Source organism: Ursus arctos, unplaced genomic scaffold, assembly GCF_023065955.2.
Source record: "Ursus arctos isolate Adak ecotype North America unplaced genomic scaffold, UrsArc2.0 scaffold_4, whole genome shotgun sequence".
NCBI lineage: Eukaryota > Metazoa > Chordata > Mammalia > Carnivora > Ursidae > Ursus > Ursus arctos.
Genome location: NW_026623056.1, coordinates 27,599,775 through 27,619,359, shown reverse-complemented (window position 1 = coordinate 27,619,359; position 19,585 = coordinate 27,599,775). Strand labels below are relative to the sequence as shown.

Here is a 19,585-nt window from a genome sequence, read left to right as displayed (position 1 = left end):
TTTTTGTTTCTATGCATTTATGTGCTTTTTAAAATATAAAGATTATACTGTATATATCATTCTGTAACTTGCTTTAAAATATTTAATTTTTAAAATAAACAATACATTTATATGGTTAAAAAAAACATATAACTATATTCAGTGAATATCTTGTTTCTTTCCTGTCCTATAGGTAACTACCGTTTACCAGTTTGTTTCCAGGGAATTTTTATGTTTATAGAATTTTATGAATAATTTTCTTTGCTATACTTACTGACTTTTCACACAAATAAAAGCATGCTATAATTACTATTCTGCGCCTTGGTGTTTTTCACTTGATAGATCTTGTGATTCATTGCAAGTCATTACATAAAGTGCTTTTTCTTTTTTACATCTTTCATTTTATAAAATTCCACTCTATGTATGTACCATAATTTGTTTAACCAGTCCCTGGCAGTGGACTTTTAGATTACTTGCAGTCATTTGCAGTTAGTGCTGCAGTGAATAAACCTTGTGTATTGGTTATTTTGCCCTTTACCATAGGATATTTCTGGAAGTAGAATTTTTAGGCTAAAGGGTATGTACATTTCAATTACAATAGATAGTGCTAAATTGCCCTCCAGGAAGTTATGTCTATTTACACCCTCACCAACAATGTATAAGAATATTTGCTTCTCCATACCCATGCCAATATAGGGTATTATTAAACTGTAAACTATCACCAATATGATAGATAAAAAGTTACATTTCTCTTACCATGAAAGATGTTTATGAGAGCCTTATTTTCTGTGAACTTTTTCCTCTTTCCCCCCCTTTTCCTTAGATTGTTAGTCTTTTCCTATGGATTTGTAGATGTTCTTTGTTAATGGAATTAATCCTTTGTCTGTAATGTGAATTGCAAATATTTTTTCTTAGTTTGTCTTTTGCCATTTCATTTGGTGGTTTTTATATGCAGAAATATCTGATTGGGGGGGCAGAGGGAGAGGGAGAGAGACTCTTTTATTTATTTATTTAGAGAGAGAGCACACATGTGCACCCGTGGTGGGGAGGTGCAGAGGGAGAGAATCTCAAGCAGACTCCCCACTGAGCATGGAGACCCACACGGGGATTGATCTCACAACCCTGAGATCATAACCTGAACCGAAATCAAGAGTTAGACGCTTAACTGGCTGAACCACCCAGGCACCCCTCTGATTTTTAGTAAGTCAAATTGATCATTTCTCTCAGGGCTTCTGGACTTCCCCACTGTATGATTAGTAAAAACATTTGTTCATGGTTTCTTCTATTAATGGCGTAATTTTTTACATTTAAACCATTTCATCTGTAATTTATTTTGAATATACTTAATTCCCTTGGCACACAGATCTATTTCTGGCTTTTTATTATGGTCTGTTGTTGTCTATTTGTGTGTCATCACCACTCAGTTTTAACTATTGTAGCTTTTCATTATGGTAGGAGTAGTCCCCCACTTGTACGGCATCTTTGGTTGTTGATTTTTCCCCCCAACATTCAGCATTTGCCATTTCATTTACCCCTTAACTGCTTCATCATAGTTTGGATAAGGACAGGAAAACCTTCTTATACAATGTGATCTGAGTCATTTTCTGATTAAGTGAGGGCAATTAAGGAGTCATTCAAACATTTTATTATATTTTAAAACATCTAAAATTACATTTGTTCAACAGTCTTTGGATATAGGGCCAAAACCTTTTCTGGGAGTATGGATCCACTGGTGGAGTTTCATATCATCGTTCTTGAATAAATTGCACCCATAATACATGGTACAGGACTTCCAGTTTTAATTTCTTTATACTGGACTAACAATTTAAAGATCCTGTAAATATGAGTATAAAACCCACATTTTTAGATTTTTTTCCTTCTAACTCTGAAAGTTGTCTTGCCCCTGCATAATTTGACATCAAGTTTTTATAGCAGTTTTTGTGTGGGCATAAATTTTCAGCTCCTTTGGGTGAATACCAAGGAATATGATTGCTGGATCCTATGGTAAGAGTATGTTTAGTTTTGTAAGAAACTGCCAAACTGTCTTCCAAAGTAGCTATAGCATTTTGCATTGTCACCAGCAATGAATGAGAGTTCCTTTTGCTCCACATCCTCACCAGCATTTAATGTTGGTATTGTTTTGGATTTTGGCCGTTCTAATATAGGTATATAGTGGTGCTGTGTTTTTTTAATTTGCATCTCCCTGATGATATATGATGTGGCACATCTTTTCGTGTGCTTATTTGTCTTCTGTGTATCTTCTTTGGTGAGGTGTCTGTTAAGGTCTTTGGCCCGTTTTTAAAATCAGATTGTTTGTTTTCTTATTGTTGTGTTTTAAGAGTTCTTCATATATTTTGGATAACATTCCTTTATCATACGTGGCTTTGCAAATATTTTCTCCCAGTTTGTGGTTTGTCTTTTCCTTCTCTGGGTAGGAAAGAACTGATCATTTCTTTGCTGTCCTTTTGCTCTAGTTGGTAACAGAGCAAAAGTTTTTAGTGAAGTCTAGCTTATCAGTTCTTTGTTTCATGGATCATTCTTTTGGTCTTGTATCCAAAAAGTCATCACCATACCCAAGGTCATCTAGGTTTCCTCCTATGTTATCTTTTAAGAGATTTATAGTTTTGCATTTTACATTTAGGTCTATGACTCATTTTGACGTAATTTTTGTTACAGGTGTAAGGTCTGTGTCTAGATTCATTTTTTGCATGTGGATGTCCAGTGTTTCAAAACCATGTTGAAAAGACTGTCATTGCTCCATTGTATTGCCTTTGCTCCTTTGTCAAAGATTAGTTGATTTTATTTAGTGTGTCTGTTTCTGAGCTCTCTATTCCGTTTCTGATCTGTTTGTATATTTTTTTCCCCAATACTACACTGCCTTGATAATTGTGCCTTTATAGTAAGTTTTCAAGTCAGATACTGTCAGTCCTTTTTGAAGAAAAACTTTGCTCTTGTCTTTCAATATTGTTTTAGCTATTCTGGGTCTTTTGCTTCTCCATATAAACTTTAGAATGAGTTTGTTGATATCCAAAAAATAACTTGCCAGTTTTCTTCATATAGGTCTTGTACATATTTTGTTAGATTTATATCTAAGTATTTCATTTTCAGGAGTGCTAGAGTAAGTGGTAATGTGTTTTTATTTTCAAATTCCACTTGCTCATTCCTAATATATATGGAAAGTAGTTGGTTTTTTATATTAATCTTGTATCCTGTGACCTTGCTATAATCACTTACTAGTTCCGGGAACGTTTTTTGTTAATTTTTCAGAATTTTCTACTTAGATGATCATGTCATCTGTGAACAAAAACAGTTTTATTTCTTCCTTCCCAATCTGTATGCCTTTTATTTCCTTTTTTTCTTATTGCATTAGCTAGGACTTCCAGTAAGATGTTAAAAAGTAGTGGGAAGAGGAAACATCTTTGCTTTGTTCCTGATCTTAGTGAGAAAGCTTTGAGCTTCTCACCATTATGTATGATGATAGCTGTAGGTTTTTGTAGACGTTCTTTATCAATTTGAGGAAGTTCCCCTCTATTCCTAGTTTACTGAGAGTTTTTATTATGAATGGGTGTTGGGTTTTCTCAGATGCTTTTTCTGAATCTATTGATATGATCATGTGATTTTTTTATTTGGCTGTTGATGTGATGAATTCCATCACATTCCATTGATGTGATATGATGTGTTGATTTTGGAATGTTGAGCCAGCCTTGCATACTTGGTGTAAATCCTACTTGGTCATGGTGTATAATTCTTTCTATACAATGTTGGATTTGATTTGCTAATATTTCGGGGGGATTTTTGCATCTATGTTCATGAGAGATATTGGTCCATAGTTTTCTTGTGATGTTTTTTTCTGGTTTTGGTGTTAGGATAATGCTGGCCTCATAGAATGATTTGGGGAAGTATTTTCCTCTGCTTCTGTCCTCTTAAAGGCATTATAGGGAATTGGTATAATTAAATGGTTAGTAGAATTCATCAATGAACCCATCTAGGCCTGGTGCTTTTGGTTTTGGAAAGTTATTAATTGTTGATTCCATTTTTCTTAGGAGATACAGGCCTACTCAGATTATCTCTTTCTTTTTGGTGAGATTTGGCAAATTGTGTTTTTCAAGAAATTGATCCATTTCACCTAGGTTGTCACACTAGTGAGCATAGAGTTGTTTATAGTATTCCTCTGTAATGTCCATGATATCTATAGTGATGTCCCCAATTTTATTTCTGAGTTAGCCTAGAATTTTGCCTAAAGAAAGGAAACCAAGTTTAGATCCTATTCACATAGTTGTAACTAACCAGGAGACATGCTGGAGTTGATATTTCACTGCTGCCCACCCCTGGCCACTCACTGTTCACTAAGCCACAGAACAGAGATCAGAAACACTGACACACCACTGCCAAGATATTAAAGGTCTTCATGACTCCAGTTGGCAAAAGAGCCTGTACAGCTGACACTTCTAATTCTCACTTCTACCTTACCAGTCTAGGTGAGAAACCCACTGACATTTGAGATGCTTTTTGGGTCATGTATTAAGTGCCAATTTAAGGACTCTTTCTAGGCTGTTTATTTTGTTGTGTTGGTTAGTCTGCCTCTTAATGCTTGTGCTAGGTCTGTACTTCAAAATTATTTAGATTTCAGTTTTAACCTGTGCCCATAATCTCAGAAAGGATTCTCAAAAAATAAGAATTAGATTTTCCTAGTGTAAACATTTGCCTTCTCCAGTTCAGGCCTGCTGTAGTGTGAGACATTTTATCTAGAACTGATCATTTCTTTTACTGTAAATACAGCCCTTTCCTGACCTGGTAGCATGGGAAAAGCAGGTCTTCCCTTACTTGATTTTGCAGTAAGAACTGAAGACATGTATCTCTGATTTTTAACAAATAACTTAAACTCTTCACCAGTTTTAAGATTTACCTTCTGGGGCGAGAGATGGTGGAGAGATGAGGCAGCAATCAGATTATTTTCATTGTGTAACCTTCTATGTCATACGCATGCATTACCTGCTCAAAAGAACAATTAAAACAATTTCTAACAATTATCCTTAAAAAGGGTGAATATGTGTATATATCCTTTTGAATGCTGCTGAGAACCTCTTTGAGGCGGGGAAAGTTAGGCTTTTTTTCCCTCCTGCCTTTGAATGTCAACACCAGAACTAGATTTGGTCTGAAGTGGTAGTGATTTCTTCACCTTATGTGTTCCTACAGCAGGTATGTTGCCGCCAGACCGATTACTGGCAGTTTGTGAAGGACATCCGCTGGCTCAGTCCCCACTCAGCCCTTCATGTGGAGAAGGTAAGGAGTGAAAAGTAACCACAAGGCTTTGTTGTTTGATGTTCTGTGTGAAGAGTCTCCTAGGCTAGAAGGATGGTGTGTGTCAAGTTTCCTATTAACTGAGGAAATTATTCCTGTAGGACTAATTTGGAAGGGAAGATTATTTGCTTTAAAAAATAAACCTTGTTAAACCCATCGCTCCAGGCCACTTTCTCTCCCCTGGGGAGGGAGGTAAAAAAGTTTTTGAAAGATCAGCATATTAGAACCAGAATGAAGCTGTTCAGAATCCTAGGAAAATGTCAAGAGGTTCCCTGAAGTGGCTGGAGAAGTAGGACTGAGATGCTTGGCTCAATATAGTACCTCTGATTTCTAATCAGGGAAACAGCTCGTGGGGTTTAGTGACTTGGCCAAAATTACACAGCTAGTTCCAGATCAATCACTGCCAAACGTATGTATCTGTTTAACTCTTCATTATTGGAGGGTTCAAATGAATACAGAATTAAAGAGAGTAGTGTAATGAACCCTGAAATATCTATCACCTGTCTTCAATACTTGTCAATACCTGACCAGTTTTGTTTCATGTATATCCCAACCACTGCCAGGTTCATTGCAGTCATGATGTCAGGAGAAGTTATTTGTTTTTGAATGATCACGGAACCAACTCACAAGATGTCAGGCTGGCCTTTTTTTGTGAGAAAAGTCCAGAGCCCAATGGTTTTCTTACGTAGACTCTTTGTCCTTCTCATGTAATTTCTCTTACCACCACTCCCCTTCATCTCCAGCTAGCTTCCTTTTCTAAAATCTGTCGCTGCGGTCGTTTCTTTTTGGAAACTGCCTATGAGACCTTGCTTTTAGAAACAGACAAGTAGAAGGGGGTTCCAAATAGAGGATTCTGTGACCAGAGCCAAAACGAGATACTCAGATGGCTTCTCTTTGGTGGAGGATCTTAGGTGGCATCTTCCCAGATCCTTTCCCCCAGGTTTTTGTTGCATTATTTTCTGGAGGCCAACTGAAATGGTGGACTCTGTGAGAGAAGCCAAGAGGTCAAGTTTATTCTTCCTCTGAGTATCCCCGGCTAGATGTCTCTTTGGAGCTAGAACATAGACAGGTGTAGCAGCTTTGTCCTCTCCTAGAGCCGCATATCAGGTCTTAGCTGCTTTGTTCCTCTCCAGTGGTCTCATCCAGCAGCGGGGCCACTCATCCCTCCCTCCCCTCTCCTCCTTCAGTAACCTCTCAGTGCTACCTGGAGGAAAAATGCCTCTGATCGCCTCCTCTCTTCTGTCTCCATTTAGTTCTCAGGTCCTTAGGCCTCAGTCTTGCTGTCTTTACCAGGATGCATGTTTTGACCCATGCCTCTTTGCCTCCCAGTTCATCAGCCTGCACGAGAATGGCCAGAGCAGCGCCGATGGTGTGAGCGAACGTGCCGTCGCCGAGCTGTGGCTGCAGCACAGCTTGCAGTGCCACTGTCTCTCCGCCCAGCTCCGGCCTCTGCTTGGGGACAGGCAGTATATCAGAAAATTCTACACAGGTACGTGGAGGTCCCTTAGCCAGGACCGTTGCACATACTTCTTCATCTCTTCCACTTTACTCTTCCTTTATAGACTGATTCTCACCCTGGGCCCCATACTTTCACTCAGTGCCATAGAGATTCCAATCCGAAGCACGTGTCCAGCCTTCTCCTTTATGTGTAAAACATAGTCCAATTTGATGCGAAGGTCTTCCCCTACTCCCATAGGTACGAACCGATAAGAATAACCACCACTTACTGAGAGTTTCCTATGTGCCAGTCACTGTGACACACTGTTTATACATATACTCTTCCCAACAGCCCTAAGAGCTGGGTATTAATACGCCTGTTTTCCAGTCAGGGAAGCAGAACCCAAGGAGGTTACATGACTTGGCCAAAATCACCTAGAGCCAGGATTCCAATCTGGGACTTTGTGATTTTGAACCTCTTGTCGTGGCCTCTCTATTATCCTGCACGTTACTTAGCCTTTCTTATACTTGTATGTCCCTGATTCCTCTTCTCTCTGCAGTGGCATGAGTCTCTTTAAGTCATTTTCACCTTTTGTCTCTTTCCTTCCCTGAGCCTCTCCCAGGCTGTACAGGGACGATAAGAGTTCCCTGTTGGGCTCCATCGCAGCAGTAGCATTTCTCTCCCCAGATACTGCTTTCCTGCTAAGCAACGCCCACGTCACGGCCATGCTCCAATGCCTGGAAGCCGTGGAACAGAACAACCCCCGCCTCCTGGCTCAGATTGATGCATCTATGGTAAGGGGGCAGGGAATGATCTGTGTCTGTGCTGGGCCCCTGGACCTCACCATCATATAATCCTCTGTAGCAAACTGTCTTTGCTTACGCAGTTGTGAACTGAAAGGCTTTCATTAAAAAAAAAAAAAAAACTTGGAAAAGAAGGGGATGTACCGTTAAGTATCTGTTGAAGTAAAAAGTCTAAGCTTAAGGTCTGCTTAAGGAGGGAGGTGTCTATTTTTTTAAATCCCTTTTTGAAATCCGTAGTCTTGAGTAAGTACTTCCTTAAGGGCAGGCCTGACAAGCTGGGCGGGGGGGGGGGGGGGGGGGGGGGGAAGAGGATGATTTTGAATCAGGAGTAGGATTTACAGTGTCATACCTAGTGTGACACAGGATCATTTTCGTCCTTGAAGTATAAAGAAAATTCTGTTGCTTGATATTGCTTATTGTTAACCCTCCAATTCACTCACCCCATCACTAATGCCAGTGCCGCAGCAAGAATGGAATCACAGTCCCAACTCCTTTTCAGCAGGGATCCCCTATCTCTCTTGGTTTTTCAATTTTGTTTCTTAGTTACCACCCATTAAATACTTTCTATGTGCCAGGCTTGGTGCTAGGCATAATACATGCATCATCTCATTTAATTCTCACAACTCTATAAGGTAGACATTAATTTCATTTTATAAAGGAAGCCAGCTGAGGGACAGAGTAGAGGAGTCACTTGCTCCAAGTTTGTAAGTCGTAGGGCCCGGATATGAACACAGATCTACCTGATTTCTGACTCTGTATACATAGTCTTAAGAATTTTGTTGTACCGCCTCTATGATAAAGCACTGCTGGTGTCCCACGTAGGATTCCAGTTTCAGAAGCTCTCTGGTATATGACAGGACTTCAAGCTTCCAAAATTGTATGTTCTAATAGAGCAGTAGAGTTGTGTGCTGTATCTAGGCTCTGGCTGCAGTTCTAAGCCTGCTGCCAAAGGTCAGGTTCCACTAGCATTTCTATAGTGCCGAATGTTCCTGAGGGCCTGAGGGCCTCCGTCCTCAACTCTGACACGTGTTTCTTTTGTAGTTTGCCAGAAAGCATGAGAGCCCACTGCTGGTAACCAAGAGCCAGAGCCTGACAGCTCTGCCTGGTTCCACATACACCCCTTCAACCAGCTATGCTCAGCATTCCTACTTTGGGTCCTTCTCTAGCCTCCACCAGTCTGTACCCAACCACGGCTCAGGTATGGGGGCAGGAAGGGGTAGTCATGACATGTATGCCCAGCCCTGGAAAGTAGGGGACTTTGTGGGTGCACACAGGAGGGTATAGATAGAGCTGTGGGTTGGTGCAGTTTGTCAAATTTCATGTCTTAATAATGGACATCTTAAAAAGTTGTATAGTAATTAGCCTAAGATAATTCAGCAGAATCGTGAAAGTAATAGAGGAAAGAGAGATGGTTTTAGATACCCTTGGATTTCTAATCCACATTGCCAAGAAGGTATTTCAGTAATAATAGTTAACACTTCTTGAGGGCCTGCTGTGTGCCAGGCTCTGTTATAATCAATTTATACATATTACTTCATTTGATCCTCAAAACAGTCCTATGCAGTAGGTGTTATTATTATTGCTTTTTTACTGATGAGAAATCTATACTAATAAGCAATGAAGCCACTGTGTCAAGAGCCTTCGCTCTTACCTTACCTTACCTGGCTTACCTGCTTCTAAGCAATTTTTGCTTACTTCACATGGCATACCTTTTCTGAGATGATACCATGTGTCCTGGGCACCCAGTAATGATAAGGAGTTTGGTCTTTAGTTGTAGAGAAGCCCTTCATATGTACCAAAGATTTCTAGCTCACCTTTTTCTCCTCTTTTTATATCCTAGAAAGAAGATCAACTTCCTTTTCACTCTCTGGCCCTGCCCGAAAACCTCAAGAAAGCAGAGAGCACGTCTCACCAGAGCAGGATCAAGCCTTCCAAGCCCCTCTGCTTTCAGTCCCTGCATTAGCCAGGGATCCCCCCTCAACCCCAAATGAGATGAGCTCTAGCACTCTGACCAGCCCCCTAGAAGCATCCTGGGTCAGCAGCCAGAATGATTCCCCGAGTGATGCCAGTGAGGGGCCCGAGTACTTGGCCATTGGCAACCTGGATCCCCGAGGCCGGACTGCCAGCTGTCAGAGTCACAGCAGCAATGCTGAGAGCAGCAGCTCCAACTTGTTCTCCTCCAGCAGCTCGCAGAAGCCAGATTCTGCTGCTTCTTCCCTAGGCGAGCAGGAAGGAGGTGGGCAGAGCCAGCTGTCCAGCGTCCTTCGCAGGTCCAGCTTCTCGGAGGGGCAGACGCTCACTGCCACCAGTGGAACAAAGAAGAGCCACACTCGCTCCCATTCGGATACCAACATTGCCTCCAGAGGAGCCCCAGGTAATGATAGTCACCAGTCCCTACTTAGTAAGTTATGTTTCTGATGACGTGATAGGGTGTCCTGCTTATAATGAAAGAGGAAAGTTTATGGTGTAATATGAATACCCAGGAAATCTCTCTGAGAATATTTATGTTTGCCAAATAGTAAATGTTTTCCTGGATTCTTCCACCAGTTCCTTAGCATCAGAGGATAGTAGGACTGGTCATAGTTCGAGTTTTTAATGTATCTCTCAGACAGAGGGGAAATACTAACGAGCTTTGAAAATAATCCTATGAAATTCCTCCCCTTTCTGTGATTCCTGAGAAGTGCGGTCAGGTGTAATACAAGTATGAGAGAGGCAAAGTGATATTGGGGTTTCCTCATTAAAACTAGGATATATGAGTGTGGGATGATGTGACCCAAGAAACCAGTGCGGGGTGGCTGACTGCTGTGCCACTAATTCAGATTGGAAGGCAGCCTGATAAGGAGGCCCTGGCCACCGAGACCTTCCTCACACAAACCCCAGCTGCTAGCAGAGGGCACCCTTGGCATGGGAGAGGTGGGGCTCATTGCTTTTGCCATCTCCCTGCCATCTTCTGTCATGGGGTGCTAGTGTCTGGCAGGCTTTGGTTGGGTTTCGTTTGTAGGAGAACCTCCATAACAGCAAGTATAACGTGGATCTCTGTGCTCAAAGCCAGTTCTGGGTAGGAAAGCCCCAGAAATAAAATATAAAACAATTTAAAAAAAAAAGAGGAAGATTTCCTTTAGCAACTGGGCTGCCATTAATTTCTCTTTGTAATTTCTAGAAAGGTGAGAGCTGAGGCCCTCATCTGAGACTTCTGAGTGACAAATTTTCTGTTTTCTATTCAAGATGTGGTTTGCCTTGTTGGAACTCTCTCAGGGAAAAAAAAAAAAAATGTCCAAATCAAAGCCTGTCTTCCCACAAGCTTTCTTAGATGTGAAGAGTACTCGGGTTAGCTCCTTGCTTCACATCTCCTGCCGCAGGCCTGCTGTCTACTGTAGTCCAGGCCACTGGTCTTTGAGCATGGAAAACTTCCCTGCCCCCATTCTTGAATCCACATGGATTCCAGAAACCACGGTAACCTGCGTTGGAAAGGGGAGACAGAGAAAACCTCAGCAAAAGTGTCTGAGGGAGAGGGAGTGGTGTGTAGCTTCTCGCGTGAGTCAGCTACCTCGGTTCGGTAGCTGAGTACTTCAGCACTAGGGTTCCCTCTTGGGAGTTAAGTCCCCACCTCTGCTAGATAAAAGAACACTCTTTCTCACTCTATTCTCATTTCCTCTGTTTGGACTCTCCTCTGCACCTGTCTGTCTACATACAGGAGGCCCCAGGAATATCACCATTATAGTTGAAGACCCCATTGCAGGTTTGGGAGCCAGTCCTTTCTGTCTGCCTCCTCCTCCTCCTCCTCCTCTGTGACCATCTTGCTAAGTTCAGCACCTCCTTTTCCATTCTGGTGTCAAATCAAGTCTGGCTAGGCTGGCTAATCCTGCTGTGATTCTTGGACCTGCGTCTAAAATGGCACCGATATTTTGCATCCTATGTTTTCTGCCCGTGACTTCCAGATGCCTCCTTTAGTCTCCCAAAAGCTTCTGGGAGGCAGAGTCAAGATTTGTCAATTCTGCTTTGCCCAAGGGTGAAACTGAAGCCCACTATTTGTCTAAGGCATCATGATGAATCAGTGGCAGATTTTTTTTTTAATAACTGAGTACTTACTGTGGATCACTTTATTTTCCTTGAATTAACACCAGAATGTATTTTTTCCCCTTTCTGTGGTCTTGGATGTGGATGCATGTTTTCTGCCTTTCCCAGAGTCCCATTTCCTTTTTCTTTGGCCTGTCCTCCTTCCTCTCTAAGTCCCATCCCACCCCCATTCCAGTCATTGCACAGGCTAGTGACTGAAGTCTGTTTCTTTGGTTTTCGTGGTGGTGTTCAAATTAAATATTGTGTTCAATTCTGGGTTCATGGAGATAGTAGTAGTAGAATGTGTCTGCACGATAGAGTGGTGAGGAAAGACTGAAAGCTGTGGCCTCCGGCGGAAGTCACTGAGTATGTTAACTTGGAAAGAGAAGGTTAAAGAGGAGGAAGTAGACAGGACCACTGTTTGGAAGAGCATTGTTATTCTTAAGGAGATGAAAAATTTAAGAAGACTCAAGTGAGTGTGAGGAAATCTAAGAATTAGAGCTGTTCATTCGAATGAACAGCATCAGGAGGTAGTTAGCTCAGGAAGCGAAGGCCGGATGGCCTTTACGTGTTGTAAAGGAATAGGGCGCTGGTGTTGGAGTTTGTGTTGTGCACTCAATTTGACTGGGGACCTCAAAGGTCCCCTCCAAGTCATAGTTTCTTACCAAGGCATCATGGTGACTGTTGGTTTATCTGTAGTTCAGCAGTGAGGAGGAGAGCCCACTGCCAGGACCAGTGAAATCTTGGAGACCCAAGGAAAACACAGTTATCTCTTACTGCATAGTAACATTTTTTTAATGAGAGGAGCAGCTGACGAGCTGCCGCCATCTGTGGGGGATATGGGTTGGATGCAGCGCGACCATTCACTCTCCAGAGCACCCTGCTCATTCCCAGGCACGCACCTGCTCTTCTGCCTGCTCTTCCGTGGGTAGCACTGGGAATTTTGTGTTTTCCTTTGGAGAATATCAGTTTCTCATTTCCTGCGAGCCCTGCCTGATGCCATTTCTCTACTCCTAACTCTCATTGTTCCTCGAAAACTTCTACCCAGCCACTTCCTACTTTGTCAGGCTTCTCTTGAGACCTCTCCCTTCCTTCTCCAGGAAGGCTGGGCATGAAGCCCTGTGGACAAGCCCTTTGGATAGAGGGCCATCGTCCTTGGCTTCTCGAGCATGGTCTTTTTGTTTCTCTTAAGGAAGTTGCTGGATTTTATTTTGTTTTTCAGCTAACTCAGAAGCAGGTTAAATATGTAGGTATGACAAATTTCAGATTCATTTCAGGTTCAAGAGAGGCTGTGTCCTAGTCTTCCTAGTGTAATGATTCCGAGATCGTTTAAAAGCCCAGTGTCAAGGTATCAGAAAAGTTTCAGTGTGCCCATGTTTGTTTTACCATGTGAGGACTGTTTTCTACATTAGTTCTTGTCAAGAGGTTGACAATTGGCCAATATTCCTAGAACATTTGGTAAGAAGATGGAAGAAGAGAGAACTAAATTCATGAGTCCATTTTGATTTGATTCTCTTTCACCTTTGTGTTGCTGCATTCTGGATCATGTTTTCTCTTTTCCTCTTAGAATATACCGACTCCCCATTTCCTTTCCATGTGTTCCTGCATTCTTGGACTGTTCCCCATTGGTGTGCCGCCTCTCTTCTGTTTGGGAGGGCATTGGGAATGGGAGCAGTTAAATGTGGAAACTCCGAAGTTGGGAATGTATGTGTTGCTCACCTTGTATGTGTGTTTTTACTCCCTGGTGGTCAATGACACTAGAATCCTGCAATGATAAGTCGAAGTTGAGAGGCCCCTTGCCCTACTCTGGCCCAAGCAGTGAAGTCAGCACACCCAGCTCTCTGTACATGGAGTATGGTGAGTACTAGGAAGGCCAGGGCTGCAGCTGTGTCTTTCCTCTGCTCTCCCCTTGTGCCTGCTAAGCTCTGAACTGTCTGGCTCACGTTGGCTCCGTGGAGGGTACACACCATACAGTCTCAACCTTCCTTTCATCATTTACAGCCCCCATGATAGAAATCACACGGCCCCGCCATTTCTCTTGCTCCTTTCTGACTTAGGGGTCCCACCCTCTCTTATGCTGTGGGTGTTATCACCATGGATGTCCGTCGCTCCAGATGGAATGGCTCTCTGAGTGGGTGAGAGGGACCTTGAAAAGAAGCCTTTGAGTGTCGAGGCTGAATTACCAGAAGATAAGCTCCACATGGAAATCATCCGCAGGAGGAAGCTATTTGTTCCCTTGTCTGATTCTCAGCACAGGTTTTTTGTTTCCTTTTTTGTAGGGTAGAAGGGCAAGTATGTCATCTTTGAATTTTGATGGCAAAAAGATTGTCTCTGGCTCTATTCATTTATTCTGTTCTTTAACCAAGAGGCTTAGTGCTTGGGGATTCTGAGATTCAGAGAAATTCCTTTAGAAGGTAGACATCTTCTTTCCAGCCTGTTACCTGTCTCTAGCAGTAAAATCATCAGACTTCTCAAGAAGCTTGTCTGTTACAGATTTGCTTTCCAAGTCAGAGCTTTTCACATCCACATTCTGTTTTCCCACAGAGGGTGGTCAGTACCTGTGCTCAGGGGAGGGCATGTTCCGAAGACCATCGGAAGGACAGTCCCTCATCAGCTACCTGTCTGAGCAAGACTTTGGAAGCTGTGCAGACCTGGAAAAGGTGAGGAATCTAAGGGGCTACTGAAGAGCTCATGAGTCGGGACATCTGGCCTGAGGGGCTGTGCGGCCATTTGTTCTAAAGAAGTTTTGGGTACACAGCAGGAACATGAGCAAAGACCACAGGTAAGAGGAAATTCAGAGTTAAGATAAGCTCAACAAGTTCAATCTCTAGAACACTTTTCAGGGAGTATCTGCTCCTCACTGAGTCCAAAATATTATTGATTTTGTGTTAGAACCCGCTTTGGGCACAGAAGTATTGAATTTTAGCCATGTGGTTATTGTTTCCTTGACCCCGGAACCCCAGGTAAAAGTTATTTCCAGAATCAACTTCTCTATTTTGTTCTAAGGCTCAGATCTGTAATAAATAATGTCCCTGTTGCATTTTAGAGCTTATAAAGCACTTTATGCTGAGCTATTACATTTACCTTGATGTTTTGTCTACAGGGGTATGGCTTTAGGAAAGACCCTGATATTAAATTCTGGACTTCTCTATCATAATTTTATGTAGAAAGGGGGGGAGGAAGGCCAGGCATGGCAGGTTTGAGAGCAAAGAGGATGTATAACAGTTTTTTTGGCCATCAGCTTTTCTTATAACAGAAGTGTTCGTTTCCCCTGAGTGTTTGGAATGAAAGCAGTGCACGTGTTAGAAGCCCAACTTTCCAGCATTACAGTCAGTGAGGGGTTCAACACATCTAGCCTCTCACTAATCACCTTTGGGGCCTCCTCCCCCAGGAGAATGCCCACTTCAGCATCTCAGAGTCCTTGATTGCTGCCATCGAGCTCATGAAGTGCAACATGATGAGCCAGGGCCTAGAAGAGGAGGAGGAAGAGGAGGAAGACAGCGATAGGGAGATCCAGGAACTGAAGCAGAAGATCCGCCTTCGTCGCCAGCAGATCCGCACCAAGAACCTGCCCCCCGTGTACCAGGAGACGGAGCACGGAAGTGAGTGGGGCCGCGAGCACCTCAGTTCCGCTTCTGCAGGGCTTCGGGATAACACTTGGGGCCTTGTGCGCTTCCTTTTTGGGCCCACTTTGAGATATTATAGCCACGCCAGAGGTTCCTCTGCTGTCAGAAAGATTTTTTATGGTGACCTAATTTTTTTCCTACCAGACCTAGAGTCCTAGAGTTCATCCATTTCCCACCTCAGAAATATCTTCCCAAAAATCGGTTTCTGATAGGAGAACTAAAGCTGCTGGTCCCAGAGTCACTTCCCAGATAGTAGTACCTTCTGTTTATGTGAAATTTTCAAAATTTCATGAATAAAATGGGGAACAACCGGCACGAAGAGCTAGTTTCCATTTCCCCCAGCATCGCTCCCAGCCAAGGTTCTGTTTACTTTGCTGTTGAAGTCATACCAGGTCCCTTTCATTGTGAACCTAGGAGTAGGTGACCTCTTTCTGTCCTGCTTATTACCTTTCTGTCTTTCTTTCTTTTTTTTTTTTTTTTAACATAGCAGGCTTTCGGGTCACTTCTAGCAGCTCCCAGTTTAGTTCTCGTGATTCAACACAGTTCTCTGACTCTGGCTCTGCTGACGAGGTTGATGAATTTGAAATCCAAGGTAAGCAGCGACACTATTTCAAGCCACTTTCATTGCCTGCTTTTTTCAATTTGAAGTCATAGACTGAGAAGCTTTCCTTAAGTTTAGAGAATCTTTAATATGGTCCATTTTGGAACATTGTTAGTAATTGTAAGAGATGGCCTCTCTTGCTAAAAACAAAACCCCGTTAGTGAAATTTAAGCAGAAAAGAACATTGAAAGGAAGTGCTTTGGAGTGGTCTGGCTGTTGAAGTCACCTTGATGGGTCTCAATTGCACCTTTCTCTTGGATTTTCACTCTAATTCCTCCTGCTCACAGCCTAGGGCTGGCCCATACCTGCTTGAAATTAGAATCCTGTTCTCTTGTGTTCCATAACACAGTCGAAATTGTTTCAAAGTGTTTAAAAGGAGCTTTGTTATAATCCTAAATGAAAAGGACAAGAAGAGTCATTGGGGGGAAAAAAGCAAAACAGGAAGAAAAGTGAAGTTGACAAAGTAGAGCTTTATTCTGTTCAATCAGTGCTGACTTGCTTAGCAGAATCACAGACCTTTGTTTTCGTAATTGTTGTTGTAGTTGTAAGCATATGCACAGAGAAGGGGAGGGGCTTTAATCTGGGAAGGCAGTTGTGTTAAATCAGGTTAACCCATGATTAATGGATTAATCCATTCCTGCAAATCATAGATCTCTTTAAGTTCCCATCAGTGCAACAAACAAACTGAAAAGCAGTTTTGAGACATAAGCTTTCCCCCATGAGTTATTTTCTTATAGAGGTGAATTGTATCTGTAATTCTTCATTGTAAGATGATGATGAATAGATCTTTTTTTATAGATCTGTTTATATCAATCTAGAGAAGTGATGTAATTCACCTTTCACCTGCACAGACTTCTAGTAGTAATCGAAACCTGATGGTAGCTGGATTTCTTCCCCATTCAGAAATACAATTTTTACACATATTTTTCCAGGTCTCTAGGAAGTCTTCTTTCTTTGTTCTCTTTAATATATCTGATATCTATTCATGACAATAGCAGCCACTTAAAACTCCATTTTTTTTGGTTTGTTTATATGAGGTTTTCCAACAACATTTCTCCAATTCTCTGACACCAACTGAGTATCTTGACAATTCAGTTCTGGCATTAACTCCTGGAGTTAGTGTAGACCCTACAGGTTAGGGGCTCAATCCCACAGGATACTCCCAGTGCAGATGTCAACCACAAATGTCATCGCCAGGTTACCTGCTCTTCTCCCCAGCCAACTACAAATTCAGGGGTTTCCCATGACCCCCCCCCCCAACTTTTGCTAGAATGACTTACAGAACTCAGGAAAACACTATACTTAAGATAACTTTATTGTAAAAGATACAAATGAACAGACACATGAAGAGGTACTTAGGGCAAGGTCCCAAATTTTCCTGAGCACAGGAACCTCTGTGTCCATGCAGTCAGGTTGGGCTACACTGCCCACAGTCTGTTCACCAACCAGGTAGCTCGCCCAAAACTCACCATTGTAAGTGTTTTATCAATGTTTCATTTCATAGGTAGGCATGAGTGCTTAAATCATTGGCCATTGGTGATTGAACTCAACCTGCGGTCCCGCTCCCTTTTTGGGAGATTGGGGGAGGGGCTGAAAATTCTAATCCTCTCATCTGGTGGTTGGTTTTTCTTCTGGCAACCAGCCCCATCCTGAAGTTATCTGGATATACTCCCCAAGTGTCACTTCTTTAGCATAAAATCAGATATAACAGAAAGGGACTCGTTATGAATAACAGACATTCCTGTCACTCTGGAGATTGCGAAGGTTTTAGGAGCTTTCTGCCAGAAACTAGGCGAGACCAACTATATGTTGTTGATTATACCGCAATATGTGATTGACTTGATCTCCACATGAGAAGGAAATAAAAGGGTTCCGCCCTAGCTCTCTGATGAACAGAATCTCACGAGGGCGATATTAAGGTAAGTTCAGAGCGCTGCTTCATTGGATGTGGAGCCGTCCACTCGACTACTCAGTGTTCCTCACAGCAAAGCAAGGAGCCAGGGGAAGCTGTTCGGTCTGGAAGGAGCCACATTTGAAAGAGCCTGCCTGGCAGGGGCATGAAATGCGTTCCTCTGGAAACTGTTGTTGCATCTGTGGCCCCAGAGGAGCTGTTAAGTCAACTAACTCTAGTCAGCTCAGGATGGAAATCCTTAAAGGAAAAAACCTTAGGGGAGGGTTTCTCAACCTCTAGGCCAGATCATTCTTTGTTGTAACAGACTGTCCAGTGCATTGTAGAATGTTTAGCTTCATCCCTGGCCTCTACCCAAATATCCACAAGAGTGCAAAATCTCCCCTGGTTGAGAAGCACTACCTTACAGGTCTTTAAGGCCAGGCTGGTTTGGGGAAGCAGTAGTAACTATGTCCCAAGACCTACTGAGTACCTACCTGTGGATGTAACGTCTTAAAAGCAGTTCGTCTTTTGCAGCGAAGTCAAGTTCTGACTCCAGGAACGTATGGTATAGAACTGTCATTCTCATCGATTTGCCTCCTGTCTGAATACTAAAGGGCCCCCTTTTATAATCATTATCACAGATGGTAGCGAAGGATCTAACCTGACTCACATGTCAAAGAACGGACTCTCAGTGTCAATGGCCTCCATGTTTTCAGGTAGCCTGTGTTGGAAGTGTGGGTGTGCTCACACATGCATGTGTGTGAATGTTGGCATCAGCTTTTGTACGTTCTTTATCTTGTGACACCTGTCTGTAAGGTTGAGAGAACTAGTTAGGAAAAACCAGACTTGAGCCAGCAAAGAACATTTCAGATACTCATTTTCTTCTTCATATGACCCCCAACAGTCGTCCTTGCTGAGATTGTCCTTGTTGATCCTTCCCTCCAGTGATACTTCTAGACTGAGTGGTCATTGTGGCTGATGGAGGTAGTAGACAGTTTAGAAAGCAGTGGTCAGGTGAAGAGATTTTAGTTCAAACCAATAGCTAAGCTACTGCTACAGGGTCAGACAGCAAAAGTCAGATAGAATGGTGTGAAAGCATAGTGTGTCTTTAGAGTTTTGAATTTGCAGAATCAGTTTGCAGAAAGCTATCTCTTCTTGGTATTTTGTATACAATTAGGGTTTACTGCTGCAAATGTTTGGCTTTAGTAATTGCTTTATGATTCAAACCAGTAGGCTTTCTGTAGGTGGGGTTAACTGAAAGTAGCAATTTTCAACTCCAACTGGCTTTAAAACACATACCAGCAAAACTCAGGACTTTTTATTAAACAGTCCATTTTAACTGTTAATGTTGTCAGCCATGAGAATTTGAAATATTTATGTAAGATTAGATAAAGATTTGAAGAAATAAAAGTGTTTACGTTCCTTTTTCTCTGTTCCCGAACAGTTGTAATTTATTCTAACATCATCTTTCCTTGCTTGAGAAGTAATTATCCTATCACTTTTTAACTGGTTTCTTACGTGTTTACAACCACAATCCTTTTGCGGGTACATTTACTGACTGCCGGCCATTTGTCTGTCAGAGCATATTCGGTTTGCCTTAAGCATGAGGCAGACTTTTACTTGGTCTTCCTGGCATCTTTTCTTCCCCCATTTCGAGAGCTTTAAAGTTTTTTATACATTTTTATACATTTATACATTTTACATATATGAAACATTTTTCAACTAAAAAACTACTTTTTCTTGTGACCGACAATCCTAACACGTTATGGGAGTTAGAGGGAAAGCAGTCAGAACAAGTTCTTTCAAAAGTAGTAGCTTGTTTTACCTTCTTTCTACATATAGATTCTTATTTATGAAATTATAGTTTACATTTCCTCTTTCTTTACTCTA

At 42.1% G+C, this 19,585-nt stretch overlaps 1 protein-coding gene across 9 annotated transcripts in view; it reads left to right on the top strand.

The window, feature by feature from the left end:
- The window catches only part of RUBCN (rubicon autophagy regulator), a 53,244-nt gene that overhangs the window by 19,714 nt on the left and 13,945 nt on the right, over window positions 1–19,585 (top strand). For 2 of the 9 annotated variants that reach the window (XR_003315024.4, XM_026495526.4), the window contains exons 3-12: window positions 5,176–5,262; window positions 6,610–6,769; window positions 7,406–7,512; window positions 8,563–8,719; window positions 9,362–9,895; window positions 13,339–13,434; window positions 14,122–14,237; window positions 14,969–15,179; window positions 15,691–15,795; window positions 18,337–18,411. Coding sequence is in view for 8 of the 9 variants with exons in the window: in XM_026495526.4 (XP_026351311.1) it covers window positions 5,176–5,262; window positions 6,610–6,769; window positions 7,406–7,512; window positions 8,563–8,719; window positions 9,362–9,895; window positions 13,339–13,434; window positions 14,122–14,237; window positions 14,969–15,179; window positions 15,691–15,795; window positions 18,337–18,411 (1,648 nt within the window). In the remaining variant the exon portion in view is untranslated. The remainder of the gene's footprint in view (window positions 1–5,175; window positions 5,263–6,609; window positions 6,770–7,405; window positions 7,513–8,562; window positions 8,720–9,361; window positions 9,896–13,338; window positions 13,435–14,121; window positions 14,238–14,968; window positions 15,180–15,690; window positions 15,796–18,336; window positions 18,412–19,585) is intronic. The other 7 variants (XM_026495533.4, XM_026495549.4, XM_026495544.4 and 4 more) reach the window with 7 other exon arrangements.